This window comes from Vigna umbellata, chromosome 9 (genome assembly GCF_029865625.1).
Source record: "Vigna umbellata cultivar VRB3 chromosome 9, Vumbellata_1.0, whole genome shotgun sequence".
In the NCBI taxonomy this organism is placed as follows: Eukaryota; Viridiplantae; Streptophyta; class Magnoliopsida; order Fabales; family Fabaceae; genus Vigna; species Vigna umbellata.
In genome coordinates this window covers 24,775,600-24,793,190 of record NC_142173.1, presented here as the reverse complement: position 1 = coordinate 24,793,190, position 17,591 = coordinate 24,775,600, and the positions used below count along the sequence as shown (strand labels likewise).

The following is a 17,591-nucleotide window of genomic DNA, read 5'->3' as shown; positions in this document are numbered from 1 at the left end:
TCCAACAGACCTGGAAGCTCAACACTGGAAATGGAAATGAAACTGGAAATTTAATTAGAGTCCATTACAGAAAAGAGAAAATTACACAACGAAACTAAACATCACAGAACAAAATTTGAACACTAGAAACAAAGAACAACAAAACCCCAAACCTCCCCAAGGGGGAGGGGGAAAAATTACTTAGAACACAGAACTAGGAAGCCTCTAGCCTACTCCTACTCCTACTGCCTACTGGAATCTGTCTACTACCTCCTCTGAACACCCGAGATTTTCTTTTATCTTCCTCAGCTCACGGCCTTCTAAATTCCATTCTCGGTGCCTTTCTCCCATGCTTAATGGAGTGAGTGCGTTGATGACATGTTGTCCCCCATTATTTCCAACGTGCACATTTTCTTATTGAATGTCAGTCTTTCAATTAAGTTTGTTTAATGTGCCCATACAGCCGTGACATCCACCAAGCCATCACTCTGACCATTCTTCTTTGTAAATTCCTGCCATGTGCCGCATGCTTTCCATGACCCTGGACCATACCGTGAGTGCCTCCCACTACTCCAATTGAAGCAAATTTTTACATTGTGGGCCGTGAATGTGGAGTTGCCACTGCTGCCAATAAACTATGTCCATGTGCTCTCCATAATGGTCCATTTATTTATTTTTAAAGCAAGTATTCATGATGGCCATGTGGTGTGTTGCTTCTCGTGCAGCCCCTCCAATTTGCAGAACCATTCTTCATGTATTGTATTGAATCAAGAAATAATTGGGTGGAAGATTCCCTTCCAAACGTATCTGCGCACATCCATTCTCTTCAGCTATAATGTTAGTGCATGTGGGGACATGGTGTCTCCACTTCTTAAGAGGAATAATATTCCCTTTGGTATGCCCATGTGCTAACCCATTTTTAAACTAGCACAATAAGCTAAGTAAAGTAAATAAAATATTTACTCGTCAAGGAGCTGATGAGATATTTTTAAATAATACAATACAAATATATACACTTCTATAAGGTTTCAATCATATCCTTCAGACTTTAGTCTATTACTTCTTTGGATATGCAATGGGTTTCCATTTTCTATTTATTAGGCAAGAAGTTCATAGTCAGTTGTTTCCATTTAAACTAGTTAGTTTCACTATTAAATTTGTGCTATACACATTAACTTGAGTAAGTACTAGGTGCATACCATTTAACCAATGATTTGGTGAAGCAAAAGCTTGATTGCACCTTAAGAAAACTCCCAAAAACATTGCAAGTCTTTAAGTGTGATTGTAGTATCTTTCTCAAGTCTTATTTGTTGATTGTAAGTCCATTTCAGTGTCCAAAATTCATTTGACTCTGTAAATCTAATTTTGGGGGTATAATGGTGTAATTTGCTTCATAAATTGGCTATAACAAGGGTGATTTTCGAATTTTGTTTGTTTTTATGCTATTGAAAAGCTTGAAGAAGCTTAAATTGGTGTTCTAAAGTTGATAACACTGTTCAACACCAGATATTTTAGCTTATAGCCAGATTTGGTGTTTAAACCATTACTTTTTGAGTTAAAATGGAAGTAGAGTGGTCACTTTGAACTTTTTGTCGTGCATTATTCATTTTAAGCTATTGTTTGTTTATAATATGTAACATTATTATAAGTTGGTATATAAAGATTATTATATGTTGCAAATATAGGTTTTTTGGAGGAAGACCCACTGTTCAATTGAATCAAGTTGGTGTCAAATTTGGAGGTGTTGCAAATTAGGAGGAGTTAAGCATCTGAAACAAGTATGTACTCAATCATATTTTATTGAAGTTTTCAAAGTCCTGTTTTTGGTGCCTGAATGTGCATTTATTGTAAACTTTGTTGGGTATGTGCTGATTTTAGCATTGTAGATAACCTTATTGGAATATTTTGAACTGTGGACTTGTATTTGATTTAAATTCTGATTTGTATGGTAAAAAACTACATAACAGACCTATAATTCGTGCCTTTGGTTCATGTTTATGGTCCAAACTTGATCTCACTCTCTCCCTTTATGTCCAACATCCAACCACATTTAAAGTAAGTCTTAATGTTTGACCAAAAAACACAACATACTAAAGTAGGCTACCAAACTACACAGACACTGTTCTAAAAAGTTTAGAACAGTTAAACCTACCTAGTACAAAAATGACACTACCAAAAGTACCTAAAACTCAAAAGATGACTACCTAGAACCTAAAACTAGTTAGCAGAATAGGATAAAAGTCATAATATGGTACAACTTGATTAAGTTAACTAGTCATTTAAAATCCTTTGGTACTACACACATTCTCAATAGAAAGAGAAAGGTAAAAGTAGTATAAACACTTAGAACCTACAAAATATTTGGAAGTAATCTATACAAAGATAACTTCATTAATAATAAGTTGTCTCCTCCAAATTTAATACACAACCCCTTAGGATGTTTAAGGCATTTCGATACTGAGGAGTTGTCTTTGCATGCCCTTATTGTATGCCTATGACAGTAGTGTTAAAATTGCCCTCCATGTTCGACTTGAGTAGTAATAGGTTTATTACTTATGTCACATGGAGTGTTGCTGTTTTGGCTAAGTTTTTATTTGTTTGGCTTGTCACAGAACATGGCCCATTTTACCAACCATCGTGGATGGATGTATGACCGTTGTTATAGTGGAAGGAGAGGTTTGAAGGAATCTTTTGTCATCGGAGTTGAAGAGTTTGTGGAGACGGCCCGACGATATCAATATTATGCTGTTGATGGAGGGATTCGATGTCCATGCATGAAGTGCGAATGTACAAGGATTTTGAAAGATGAAGTCGTCAAGCTTCACCTATACCAGAAAGGGTTCATGCCTAATTACACGGTTTGGACTTTTCATGGTGAACAAATTCCTTCGACCTCCACTGCAGCTGAAAAGCGGCTTGCATCAGGTTCGAATAGTAGTGTACATACATCTGAGATAGATCAATTTGCGGATATGCAAGAGATGGTCGACAATGCTCTTCGTCGCCACGCTGAACAAGAAGCAAACCATAGCAATTATGAAGAGCCTCCAAATGAAACCACACAGAGGTTTTTCAATTTACTGACAGAGGCAAATCTGTCTGTATTTGAAGGTTCAACTGAGTCAAAATTATCAGTGTGCATTAGACTCATGGCTGGCAAATCTAATTGGAACGTGCCCATTGAAGCAGTGGACTTTTATACAAAATTGATGTTAGATTTGACACCACCAAACAATTTGATGCCGACGAATTATTACCAAGCAAAAAAATGTGTTTTAAAGTTGGGATTGGAAGTGAAGAAGATTGATTGTTGTGTTAATGGATGTATGTTATTCTACGACAATGACTTTGGTAAAAAAGATGCATTGTTGGTTGAATGCAAATTTTGTGGCTCACCAAGATATCATACGATGCATGCTGGACGGAGGCAAAAAAAACCCATTCCCTTAAAGTCCATGTTCTACTTGCCTATAATTCCAAGATTACAAAGAATGTTTACTTCAATGCAAACATCAGAACACATGACATGGCATGATGGTAACAAAACTGAAGGATTTTTGCGTCATCCTTCCGATGGTGAAGCTTGGAAGCACTTCAATCGTAAACATCCTTCCTTTGCAAGTGAACCGCGTAACGTAAGACTTGGTCTATGCTATGATGGGTTTACCCCATACATTCAGGCCTCGGCATCACCATATTCATGTTGGCCCGTGATAGTTACCCCATACAATCTACCACCAGAGATGTGTATGACAAAGTCGTACATGTTTTTATCGTGTATAATACCAGGTCCATCTAATCCCAAATCATTGATTGATGTTTATTTGGAGCCTTTGATTGATGATTTGAAGAAGTTATGGAATGGTGTTTGGACGTATGACGTTTCAAGGAAGCAAAATTTCCTTATGAGGGCAGCGTTGATGTGGACTATTAATGACTTCCCAGCATACGACATGTTATCTGGATGGAGCACGCATGGTCGATTAGCTTGTCCACATTGCATGGAACAGACAAAGTCATTCCAATTGAGTTATGGGCGGAAAAGTAGTTGGTTTGACTGCCATCGACGGTTCTTGCCCATTGATCACCCCTTTAGAAGAAACAAAAAGGCATTTCGCAAAGGGCAAGTTGAAACAGATATTCCCCCACCAAAGTTGACTGGATCACACGTCTGGAGAAGAGTGAAAGACTATCCAAAAGTCACTGAATCTGGTCATAATAGGCTAGAAGGGTTTGGGGAATGGCATAATTGGACTAAAAGAAGCATATTCTGGGAACTTCCCTATTGGAAGGACAACTTGCTAAGACACAACCTCGATGTCATGCACACAGAAAAAAATTTCTTTGACAATGTCTTCAACACAGTTATGAATGTTAAAGGTAAGACAAAAGATAATGAGAAAGCAAGAAAAGATTTACCTTTGTATTGTGGACGAAAAGACTTAGAGTTGAAGGCGCAAGGTAACGGCCGATTATTTAAACCAAAAGCAAATTACACCATGTCAAAAGACGAGACAAGAATAGTGTGTGGATGGATCAAGGAGCTTAAAATGCCAGATGGATATGCTTCTAACTTGTCCAGATGTGCCAATGTTCAGAACGGTACTATTCAAGGGTTGAAGAGTCATGATTGTCATGTATTCATGGAGACTTTCATCCCTCTTGCGTTCAGTTGTTTGCCAATGCACGTGTTAAATCCACTAATAGAAATCAATAACTTCTTTAAAGATTTGTGCTGCACGACACTAAAGGAGAATTCCCTTAAAAAGATGGATGAAAATATCCCGATTATTCTCTGCAAATTGGAAAGAATATTCCCTCCTGCATTCTTTGATTCAATGGAGCATATTCCAATTCATCTTGCATATGAAGCTTGGCTTGGGGGACCCGTGCAATACAGGTGGATGTATCCCTTTGAAAGGTTTATGGGAGAATCCAAACGTTCAGTTAAAAACAAAGCTAGAGTAGAAGGCTCAATTTGTGCAGCTTACTTGCACAGAGAGACAACTTATTTTTGTTCACATTATTTCAAAAACTTCATGTTGTCCCCCACTCATGTCAGAAATGAAATGCAATGGAAAGTTCAACCACGTGAAGGTGCCTTATCAGTTTTCCGACAATCTGGCCGTCACGCAGGGAAAGAGTTCACACATTGGTTAACTGATGCTGAATTCAATTCTGCTCATGTCCATGTCTTAATCAATTGCACTGAAGTGAAGCCATACCTTGAGTATGTCATCATCCATCTCTTATCTTTCCAACGACACAATTGTTATACACTAATGAATTTCGTTTGTACCAGCTCATTTCTTGTCGTCGAGCAAGTCACAGAAGGAAATACTTCTGCTAGAATACACTCTGAGTTTCCCCATTGGTTTAGAAATCAGGTCTGTATTTTTTTGTACGTTTAGAAATCGGTTAATTTGACTCTTGCTGTCATAATTTTTGTAGTGTATTTGTAGGTTTTTAATCAGGCATTAACTCCCACAGTTCAAGAGTTAAGACATCTCTCGAATTGGCCAATGAGATGTGTCAAAGAATGGCACACTTACTTCACCAATGGTTACAAATTCCATACACAAGAATGGTCTAAAGGAAAGAAAACATCAAATTGTGGTGTGTATGTGAAGGGCCTATCAGAGGGTTGTTATGATGATTTCTACGACATCATTCATAAAATATATGAGCTGGAGTACAACAGCACTACTTCTCCAAACAGAGTAGTACTTTTTTATTGTGAATGGTTTGATCCTTCTAGAGCTGGTACTAGAGTTGATCCACGCTTTAATATTGTCGAACTCAACCAGAGATTAAGATATCAACCGTTTGATCCTTTCATTCTACCAACTAATGTCCGACAGGTTTATTATGTGCCATATCCACCATTCCGCAATATTGACAAACGTGGTTGGGTTGTAGCAATACAAACCAAGCCTAGAGGTCGCATTGACTCAAATGAGGTTGAGGAAGATGTTGCCTACCAACTTGACCAAATTTCACAACCACAAGAAATTCTTGAAGTTGAACGTATAACCGCATTGGTCGACCCTGATGGTGATGGCGATGAATTACAAGGTGATGAAGAACAAGAGGAAGAAGAAGAAGACGAAGAAGAAGAAGAAGAAGAAGGAGAAGAAGAAGATGAAGATGATGATGAAGAAGAAGAAGATGAAGATGATGATCATGATGTCGATGAAGAAGAAGAAGATGATGAAGATGAAGATGACGACGATTGAATGTTGGACATCTATTGTAGCAAATTGAACTATCATTTGAATACAGTTATCTAAAATACTATGTCAAAAGTTGTATGCAATTATTTAGACATTGACTTTAAAAAACATTGATCCTTCCTTATTCATTTCTTTTTTCTCCCTTTATTTGTAACCATTCCAATGCAGTAATGACAGGACAAGGTTCAGAACGTCCTGATAAAGGAAAGGGGGTAGCAAGGCCTAAAAAGAGGCAACGACAGGCACCAAAGTATGTACTTAGGGTGCCTGGTAGACTACCTAGCATTGCTGCCCCTGGTACATCATCTGTGGCGCCTCCTCCTACCCCTACAGTACAGCCTTCTCCTACCCCTACAGTACAGCCTTCTCCTACCCTTACAGTACAACCTTTTCCTACCCTTACAGTACAACCTTCTCCTACTCCTGCAGCACACCCTTCTACTACCCCTGCAGCAGACCCTCTTCCTCCTCCTGTGATTATAAACCCTACTCATTCCCCTGTGGTTATTACCCCCACTCCTCTCCCTGACCCTACTTCGATACCTTCCTCATCTACTATACCGCCTTCTCAGACTGTCACACCATCTGTTGATCCAGATTCAAGTGGTGATGGTGATGGTCTTGACCCACCCCTCCATGATCGACCATGGATTGAGCCGTATGGTAAAGGGTAAGATATTAATCTCTTCACATAATTTGATGTTTATACCTTACTGTAATTGATATGACTTCTATTATGCAAGTTTATTCCATCTAGGGTTGCTTCCCAGGCCATCACACGTTCAATTAAGCAACAGTTTTTAAGTCCATGGCCTACTTGGGGAGCAATACCTGACGACGACAGAAAGCCATTCTGGGAGCATTTTCAGGTGAACAATCCACTAAACTAATTGTCCCTCTTATTTTAGTATGTTCTGTAATCAATGTTTGTTCTCTTTAATGTTACAGATGAAGGTGCAGTGGAAACCTGAACACGAAACTCAGATACACAGAAATTTCCACATGAAAGCATCTCATCGGCTCTCAGAGATGTTTAGGGATGCCCGCAATGCAGGACAACGCCCTTACTGGCTGGGTGATCAAATTTGGAACTCTTTACTGGCTCATTGGAATACAGTAGAGTTTCGCAATAAGTGTGCCAAAGCCCAGAGGAATAGAGCATCTGAAAAGGGTGGCACCCTGCATACTAGTGGGTCGATAACCATTCATGAGCATGCCATTCGTATGGTAAAATTTCATTCCCTAACTTTTGCTTTCATGGCCCCACTTATGTATTTTTTATTTCATATGTACAGTTATAATTGTCAATTTTGTTACAGGCACAAGCTCTGGGACGGGCGGTCCATGTTGATGAGGTCTTTGCACAGACTCATGTTCGGAAGGGCACTAATCAGTTCGTTGATGAAAGATCTCGGAAGACTCATGTAAGCAAATAACACTATTACTATTACTAATTTTTCATTTATCTTATGTCATTCCCTAACATTGCTTTTAATGTTTCAATAGGAAGAATTTTCTACGAGACTTTCACAGGTTAGATCTGAACATGAGTCAGCTCCTACACCGGATGATGCGAGTAATGCAGAAGACGACATCCGTAGGACGCAGTGCTGGGTCGACATCGTCGGTGGCAAGAAAAAGGGTCGCTTGTACGGTGCAGGACAACTTGCTGCAAACTACACGGCATCGAGAGGAGGTACTCTGAAGCACCAACCTTCTTCTTCCACCACTGCTCCTGAGGAGGTTGTTGTCCGCCTCACGCAAGCACTGGAGCAACGTGACTAGGAGCTCACTGATCTCAGAGCAGAGTTTACAAACTTTAAGGCCCTGGTCATGAGAGTGTTGCCTGAGACCTCACAGGACGTACAACATATCCCTTCGACACAGCCACGACCCTCCTCGTCATCACCCGTTGCCCCTCAGCAGCCCACATCAGTCCAGCAACCCTCATCAGTCCAACCCACACCAGTCCAGCCATCAATACAAGAGCAGGATGATGAAGATCATTCTGATGAAGACTATGTACATTATTAGTTTGATTTTGTTTTTACTTCTTATAGAAACTGTTGGATATTACAAACATTTGGATATTACAAACAATTGGAATTTAGATCATTTCGATGTTATAAAACTAGATGACTTTGGATGTTAGGACATCAATATGGTTTTATGTTTTAACTATAAATTACATGTTATATGGATTAAGGCATGTTCTATTTCTTAATGGATGTTCTATGGATATTGATTAGTGATTGCATCTTTGAGATGCACATTATGCAGATCTGTATATACTTGAAAACTGTTATCCAGGTCTGTTTGTGCTTGAAACTGTTATGCAGGTCTGTTTGCGTGGTTGGTTTCATAAAAAATAGAGTAAACTGTTATTTTTTCGTGCCACTTACCGAAGGCTTTTGCCCCTCGGTAAATACCCATCTCATGTCATTACCGAAGGCTTGCGGCCCTCGGTAATTACCGAAGGCTTTTGGCCCTCGGTAATTACCGAAGGCTTGTGGCCCTCGGTAATTACCGAAGGCTTTTGGCCCTCGGTAATTACCGAAGGGCAAAAGCCGTCGGTAATTGTTAGCGACAAGAGATTTACCGACGGCTCGATGGCCGTCGGTAGGCCGTCTGTAAATGTCTTTTTCCGACGGCTTTTGACTGTTTTCGAGGGATTTTGGCCTTCGGTAATGCCTTTTTTTTTGTAGTGGATATAACATTACGTTTATGTTATTTTTTTATAATTAAATAACATGTTAGATATCTCTTTCAACACTACTGGAAAAACGCGATTTACAGACGGCATATTACCGAAGGCTTTGAAGCCCTCGGTATTGAGATGATTACCGAAGGCTTTTAAGCCGTCGGTAACATTCTCGCTAATTTAAGTTCCAAATTGGGGTTTTCGTTCCCAGTTTCATCACTTTCCCCAACTTCACGCTTCGTCACTTTCCCCAAATTTTCCAATTTCCCTCCCCTTTGTTCTCTTCTCTGAAAGCTTCCCCCTTCCCTTCTCTATTCTGCTGGTGCCCTTCATTGTGCCCTCCAATATTGAGCGATTTTGGGACAAGTGAGGGTTGGTTGGTTGACACTGGTTTGGGGATTCTTTGGCTGGGATTGAAGATGGCAGTGTCGCAACCGGAATCGCGACGGGACGACGATCCAAATAAGAAACGGGTTTTAAAAAGAGATTTGGAGTCGCCACCATAGTTTATTATGGAAAACTATGGAAAAACCTCAAAACGATAAAGCACGGTCCACGAAAACCAAAGATTGGGTTCGGGAGTCAGTTACGCGTGGGGAAGGTGTTAGCACCCCACAACGCCTGCCCTAAGGCAGTACCTTTAACTAAATGCACGAATATGATGTGGTTTTTCAAAATGTTTAATTATCCCCTAAAATAAAATTCTAAATAAACAAAACATATTTTTTTAGTTTTTTGGGCCCGACAAGGATTGACCTTGCTCCTACGTATTCTCATTCAAAATGAGAAATCAGGGTTACGTAGTTCTAGTTAAAAGATTGTTTGTTGTTTGGAAAAGCAGATGTTTTTAATTTTTGGAGATTTTTATGTTTTTAATATTTTCGAGAAAAAGAAGGTAATGAGTACTAGGCCGACGCGAACGGTCGCACGAGTACTCATACCTTTAAAATGATATTTAAATATTTTTAATTATTTTTGAAAAGAGAGATAACGATATTAAGCACTAGGCCGATGCGAACGATCACACGAGCACTCATACCGTTATCTACTTATTTAGGAAAACTTAAGGGTATTGAGTGCTAGGCTGATGCGGACGATCGCACGAGCACTCGTACCCTCGTTTAAAATTACATAAATAAGAGAAAAAAGTATTGAACACTAGGACGATGCGAGCGATCACACGAGTGTTCAACCTTTAAAACATATTTTTGGAAATTTTATTTAAGAAAAGAAGAAAAGGTTTTTAGCACAAGGACGACGCGAGCGGTCACATGTGTGCTTAACCTTCAAAACGTATTTTTGAAATTTTATTTAAGAAAAGAAGAGAAGGTTTTTAGCACAAGGACGACGCGAGCGGTCACACGTGCGCTTAAACCTTTAAAACTTTTCTTGTAAATTTATTTAAGGAAGAAGAAGAGGTTTTTAGCACAAGGACGACGCGAGCGGTCACACGTGTGCTTAAACCTTTAAAACGTATTTTTGAAATTTTATTTAAGAAAAGAAGATAAGGTTTTTAGCACAAGGACGACGCGAGCGGTCACACGTGCGCTTTAAACCTTTAAAACTTTTCTTGTAAATTCTTTTTATTTAAACTATCAATATTGTATTATTAAATATATATTTTAGGATAAGTAAATGTCTAAAATAAATAAATAGAACAAAATAAAATAAGATAATAAAGAAAAATAAATAAACAAAAGAAATTGGAGAGACTGAACGGACGTTGGGGACAATATTAAGGATAGCGAGCGTTCGTTGGGGAGAGGACGAACGTCCATTGGGGGGAGGACGAACATTGGGAACGAAGGCTGAATAACGAACGCTCGTTGAAGAGATGACGAACGGACGTTGAGAAATTGAGGCTGTGACGAACGCTCGTTATTGAAATGACCAACGAACGTTCAACAATGGAAGCTTAAAGACGAATGCTCATTGTTTGAAACAACGAACGGACGTTCAAAAATGGAAGCTTAAGGACGAACATTCGTTATTGACATGACGAACGGTCGTTCAAAAATGGAAGCTTAAGGACGAACGTTCGTTATTGACATGACGAACGGACGTTCAGATATGGAAGCTTAAGGACGAACACTCGCTGTTTGAAACGACGAACGGACGTTCAAAAATGGAAGCTTAAGGACGAACGTTCGTTATTGACATGACGAACGGACGTTCAAAAATTGAAGCTTAAGGACGAACGTTCGTTATTGACATGACGAACGGACGTTCAAAAATGGAAGCTTAAGGACGAACGTTCGTTATTGACATGACGAACGGTCGTTCAAAAATGGAAGCTTAAGGACGAACGTTCGTTATTGATATGACGAACGGACGTTCAAAAATGGAAGCTTAAGGACGAACGTTCGTTATTGACATGACGAACGGACGTTCAAAAATGGAAGCTTAAGGACGAACGTTTGTTATTGACATGACGAACGGTCGTTCAAAAATGGAAGCTTAAGGACGAACGTTCGTTATTGACATGACGAACGGACGTTCAGATATGGAAGCTTAAGGACGAACGCTCGTTGTTTGAAACGACGAACGGACGTTCAAAAATGGAAGCTTAAGGACGAACGTCCGTTATTGACATGACGAACGGACGTTCAAAAATGGAAGCTTAAGGACGAACGTTCGTTATTGAAATGGCGAACGGACGTAAAGGCTTAAGGTTAACGAACGCTCATTCCTTTAGCTAACGAGCGCTCATTCGTTTGGATAACGAACGTTCGTTAGGGAGAAGGATGAGCGAACGGTCGAAAATGCTTAAGTTTAACGAGCGCTTGTTCATTTTGATAACGAGCGTTCGTGTTGGGGAGATGGCGAACGGACGCTATATAACGAGCGTTCCAAAAGAGGCCCAAGGCTCCCGGACGTACGCTCATTTCTGGGCCTGGCCCAGTCCAATGCTTTCTAACCTAGAATTTCCTAGGGGTTCAGAGATTCATCCTCATTCCCACTCCTTCACGCCAGTTCGCACCTTCTCCAGAGATTCTAGGTTTCTTGTTCAGCACCACCTCTGCCATAGCCGGCCACCGTCACCTCAACCAGAGCACGCCTTGGCCTCGCCGGCGGCAACTCGCGTCACCAGAACCACCACCCGCCACGACGCCGCCGTCTCCACCTTTCTCTTTTCGAAAACAGCGATTCTCAGGGAGGGTCTTCCTCCGCGTTCATCTCCGATCCCCTCAGCACTACTATCCTAATCTAGTGTTCTACAACGGGACGGTGAGCCTGAAGGTGGTGGCGTGTGCCTCTTCCTAAGTTGGACAAGAATGAATGGAAGGGGAGATTGGTGTTGCGTGATTGAAGGCGACGGTGAATGACACAATGACCAATCCTTGCTTTGGCTCAGTGAAGGTAAAGTATGGGCTGGTGTTTGGGTGTTGTAAAGTATGAGTTGGAATGGAGGTTCTAATGGGTGAATAAGGCAGTGATCGTGAGGCGTTGGTAGTGGCCGTGGGCGAATGAGGTTTGGTTGAGTAAATGGAGAAATACAAAGTTTGCGAGACCGTGATGATGGGTGGGAGATGCAGTAGTGAATGAAGATGAACACGGGTATTGGAAATCAAATGTTGGAGGTGAAGATTGATGATGTTTGGTAATAACGAACATATACCAATATCTAGTGCATTCAACAATATTCATATACAAATTTAACAACAATCGGAGATATGCTCATGAACCAGTAACCCACTCAGTAGAACAAGGAGTGTTAGATATTACTTACCTTTCGATTGCCACTGCCAACCTTGCGTCTCCAATGAGTTTTTTCCTCCTCCTTTTGCTGGCGTCTATCTTTTTCTCCAGGTAAAAATGGTGAATCTGGATGATGATCCCCAGACGAAGGTCCCCCGTGTGTCCTCTCTCCTTCTTTTTCTCCCCCTTATCCAACCAAATCCCCCCTCCCAAAATCTTGGGAAATATTCTTTTCTAACCACCTGGTCCCCCTCACCCCAGACACGCCTCCCCTACCCATTTCCCACGTTTTCTATTTTCCCCTTTTTTTAATTTTTATTTTATTTATTATTTATTTTCAGTTTTAATTTCATTTTTCAATTTTTTAATTATTAACTCTATTAAAACAAATTGAAGATAAGAAAAATAGAAATTGAATTAAAAGCAAAAATCTAAATACATAAAAATAGAATAAAACAAAAAAGGTAAAATAAAATAAAAAAACCAATAAAAACACTTCTTTTTTTCAACCCGGACAAAATTGAGTGTTGACAGGCAGTTTGGGGGTTCTACGCCTAGGTTTGCTGAGGTCGGTTTGGTGGTTCTACGGTTGGGTTGGTTGACGCCGATTTGGGGGATTTGCGGCTGGGTTCGTTGACGCAGGTTTTGGGGTTCGTGGGAGATGTCCGGAACGCGGCGGCAACGAGAGTCTCACTATCTAGTGAAGGCTGGTAGATCTGGAGCGAATAGCATTGCGATGGTGATGGAGGTAGCGAGACGCGCTACGGCTGTTTTCGTGTTTCTGCTCTTGCGAAATTGGTGGCGCGAGGAAGATGACGTCTCTAGAGCGACGACAGCGAGGGAGATTCAGGGTGGAGGGGAGCACGATGGTGATCCGAGATGCATCGGCAATGTCTGAAGCGTGACAGTATCAATGACGGGTTCAAGAAATGACCACCCAAGTGGCTCAAATGGTGACTGTTATCAATCAGTTGACAAGGAAAAATGAAGAGGAGAAAGGGGCAACAAACAATGAAGCACCACTGATGGTAGCTGCTGCCCCAGAATTTCAAGAGATTGAGTGTCCTACCACCTCTGTATACTCTAATCCTTCTTTCACTGATTCATATTATGCTTTAAATTCTGATAATTCCAATTCTCTGATGAGTGATGATTATATGAGTGCATCTGTTGATATTTCTGAATGTGTATGTGAACCTTATGACCATAATTACACTGATACTCATTTTGAAAAGCTAGTTGATGGTTTTAGGGAGTTGACTGTGATTCATGATTGTAATAGCTTTGTTGTTGTCCCTATATCTGAATTTACCACTGCTAATGTTCAATTGAGTGAAAATGTGTATTATGATGATGATAGTACCGAACCTCATTCTGAAATTAGTTGTACTGTTGATTTAAATTCTGATTTTAAAGCTGAACCTACTGTGCTGGAAGTACAAACTGATTTCAAAAAGTCCAAAGAGTATTTGAAAAAAATTAGGGAAGCTGCTGACCATGTTTTGGTGCTTCAGTACTGTGAAATGGATTTTGATGCTGATGTGTGTGAACTTGAAATTGATTTCAATGTGCTTGATCATATGCATGATGTGCCTGTAGAAGTTTTTGATTTTTACGTTTGGTTTGATTCGATATAATCTAAAATCAAGCTTGGCTAATATACTTCAATGCTTGGTCTCTAGTGCTCTTTGGAATTCATCAAACTCTTTTTCTTAAAGTTCAATCCTTCTCTCAATCAAGATAGACCTATTCTGAATATCATTGAAGTTTTCTTGCTTTACCTTAGTCTGGAACCCGATTCATACCATAATAAGCATTTTCCATTGTCTTTTGTTCAAAAGAATTAGAGAGAATAATGGATTATTTTTTATATGAGGTCTCTTTCATCAATTTCTATAATCTAAATTGGACTGTATTTAGAACGATTATTTCCATATGCACTACAAGAAATGTCTTATTTACACATTCTTGAGTCAATTAAATTGTTGTCCAGTAGCATTGCAAATATTGATTCCAGTAGCAAAATCTGCATAAAACATCATTTCTGGATTAATTTGATATCATGTGGTTTTCATCCAGATTTGATGGTTTTCAAGCTTTGTCCAAGTTTGCCTAGTGATTTCAACTGTGTCTAAAGTAATTCCAACTCATATTCATCACAGAATAGTAGAATTAGTGGTTGAGTTCATCACAATCTGGTTTCAAATTCTGCATTCAAATATAATTCTCGGTTCATATTGTGCAAATTGTTTCTGACCAGATTTTGTGTCTCTAAATCTTGGTGCAAGTTTGTTTGAAGTTTCTAAACATGTTTCAAGTTGTACAAACTCTGATTAACCACTGATTTGTCAAAAGCATAATTGAGTTGATTCAAAATTCTGTAAACCAGTGCTGTCACAACTTATCTAGTATCTTTTTGCACCGTGCTTATAGTCTTTGTTTGGTATTAGGTGCTTCAATTCTGCTAGCTGTTTATCTGTAGTTAGATGTAGTGTTTTTAGGCATTCTTTGAGTCTTTAATTGAGCTATCCAGCTTTGAATGCACTACTTTCTCAATTCTCCAACAGTTTTAGTTCATTTTTCTGCACTTTTAGCAACTGCAACCTTGTTTTGGTGTCTCTGCCTATTTCAGAGCATTTTAAACATTTGTGCAAGTGTATTTCACCATTTGAAACTTGTTTCAACTGTTGCCTTGGTCCATTTTCATTAAATCTGCAAAATCATAGTTTGACTTCCCATTTTTGTTTGAAATTTGGAACTCAACAAGTGATAGTGTGATTCAGTAGATTTTGGCACAGTTTGGTTGTTTCTATACATATATTTGGTGCATCAAAGTTCATCTTTACTGTTCCTTTGGTTACTTTTGCACCATTTCACCAAATTACATCTTCCTACCGTAGCATTGTTTCAATATAGGAAGTGGACATTGGCTACATCTTACTTTGGAGTGATTGTTGCATTTTATCTGTTTCTACCTCTGGCATTAGAGGTTGCTTTCACTCTCTCTTGCATGCTTCTCTATACACTTTTGCCTTAAATTTTTTGTTCGTTATATTCTCCAAACACTACACATGTTACTTCTTGTCCAAACCAAGCCTAGAGGTCTGTGACATCTGTGTATGGAGAAGCATTTATTTTCTCATTGCGTTTTGTACTTGGGTGATAGAAGCATAGAATATGATCATAAGTTAGCTATATTTAGGAGATGGTTGTAATGAGAAGTGAGGAAGAAGTGATATAGAGAGTCTCACGCCCAGGCGCGACAAAGGGGGCGCCGGGCGCGACTTTACAGAGAGTCTCACATTCTGCAGCAGCCTAGCGCCCTGTTTTTTTTTTCGCCCTTCGGAAATTACCGAAGGCTTTTGCCCTTCGGTAATTACCGAGGGCCAAAAGCCTTCGGCGAAAGCCCTCGGTAAATGTTAGCGACAAGAGATTTACCGAGGGCTCTTTGGCCGTCGATAAGCCTTTGATAATTACCTTTTACCGACGGTTTTGGGCGGTTTCCGAGGGCTTCTGGCCTTCGGTAATGCCCTTCTTTTTTGTAGTGCAAAATACTTAAAATATATTTTATAAAATCTTGTAACCATCCTTGCCTAATATTGTGAAGAGTTTTTCTAGAGTACTTTTAACAGGGTGGTATTCTAGAAATATGTCCATAGAGGTCATAAAAAAAGAATTATAATTCCTTTGTAAGGGATAATCATGAGAAATTGGAAGATCTTTCCTAATCTTTTTCATAATCAAATGGATCTGAACTTTTATTTGAGTTACTACTTTTTAATAACAACTATTCACCATAATAATAATAATAATAATAATAATAATAATAATAATAATAATAATAATAATAGGAGAATCAATAATATATAATTGTTTAAAAAGCGTAATTATAACATTTAAGATAAATGATAACTTGCAAATCTAAAAAGAAACAATGTTTTGCTTTAAGGATCTCCTAAATTCTTGAGAGAGTATAAGTGAAAGATAAAGATTTTTTATTTTTATTTATAAATAGTTTCTCATAAAATACTTTCTAGTGTTTGATTCAAATATTAGACAAATATATTTAGATATAATATATTATAGAGACTGATTCGTTAAATACCTTTTATTGAAAGTCTTGACATGAATAATAATTCCCTCTAAAACTTAGTCATAACTAATAATTATGAGAAACAAATATTTCGTTTTGCGTTTCTTTAAATACTTGGTGATAAAATTCTTCGATCAATTATTTCTAGTTAGGCAATGACACTATCTCATTTTTACATTCCTTTCACACGTAATACAGTGATAAAATGATTATAAAAAATATAGTATTTTATATTTTTTTTAAAAAATAAAAAATAAAATATCAAATAAATGTAAAAAATACAAATGATAAAATGATTATAAAAATATAGTATTTTATATTTTTTAAAGAAAATAAAAAATATAATATCAAATAAATGTAAAAAATTTAAATATGTTTTGACTCATTTTTTCTTTCTCGTTCAACTTTCGCCCTCAGTGTAAGTACTAAATGGTTATACTTTATTATCTAGAAGATGTACACGTGCATGCAAAGTGCAGACACCACAGTTAAATACGAAAGTAAAAAAAGTAGAAAGAGAAATGGTATTATCACATGCTTTTATATTCATTTGATACATTATATAAGAATAAAATAATGATAAAAATATAAAATTTTGAATTTTTTTAAGAAAAAAAAAATAAGTAAGGATAATATTAAATAAATGTAAAAAATTGAAGTGTCAAAAGAATATTTTTCAAATAAAAAAATAATAGTATCATGACATATTTTTAGATTCATTTGAGAAAGAACACAAGGATAAAATGACTATAAAAATATAAAATTTTATATCTTTTTAAGAAAAGAAAAAGTAAAAAATAAGTGAATATAGTATAAATAAATATAAAAAATTTAGGTGTAGTAATGAATATTTTTCGGATAAAAAGGATAGTATCATATAAAAAAA

General features: G+C 38.2%; 1 protein-coding gene and 1 pseudogene across 1 annotated transcript; both read left to right on the top strand.

Moving 5' to 3' along the window:
* Window positions 1–2,594: 2,594 nt before the first annotated feature.
* LOC148193018 (uncharacterized) lies at window positions 2,595–6,215 on the top strand. The gene is made up of 3 exons (XM_088099342.1): window positions 2,595–5,209; window positions 5,282–5,366; window positions 5,442–6,215. Exons 1-3 carry the CDS (start codon window positions 2,595–2,597, stop codon window positions 6,213–6,215), a joined length of 3,474 nt encoding a protein of 1,157 aa, XP_087955468.1.
* Window positions 6,216–13,273: 7,058 nt separating this feature from the next.
* Window positions 13,274–14,249, top strand: LOC148193017 (uncharacterized; annotated as a pseudogene).
* The last annotated feature ends 3,342 nt before the right edge of the window (window positions 14,250–17,591 follow it).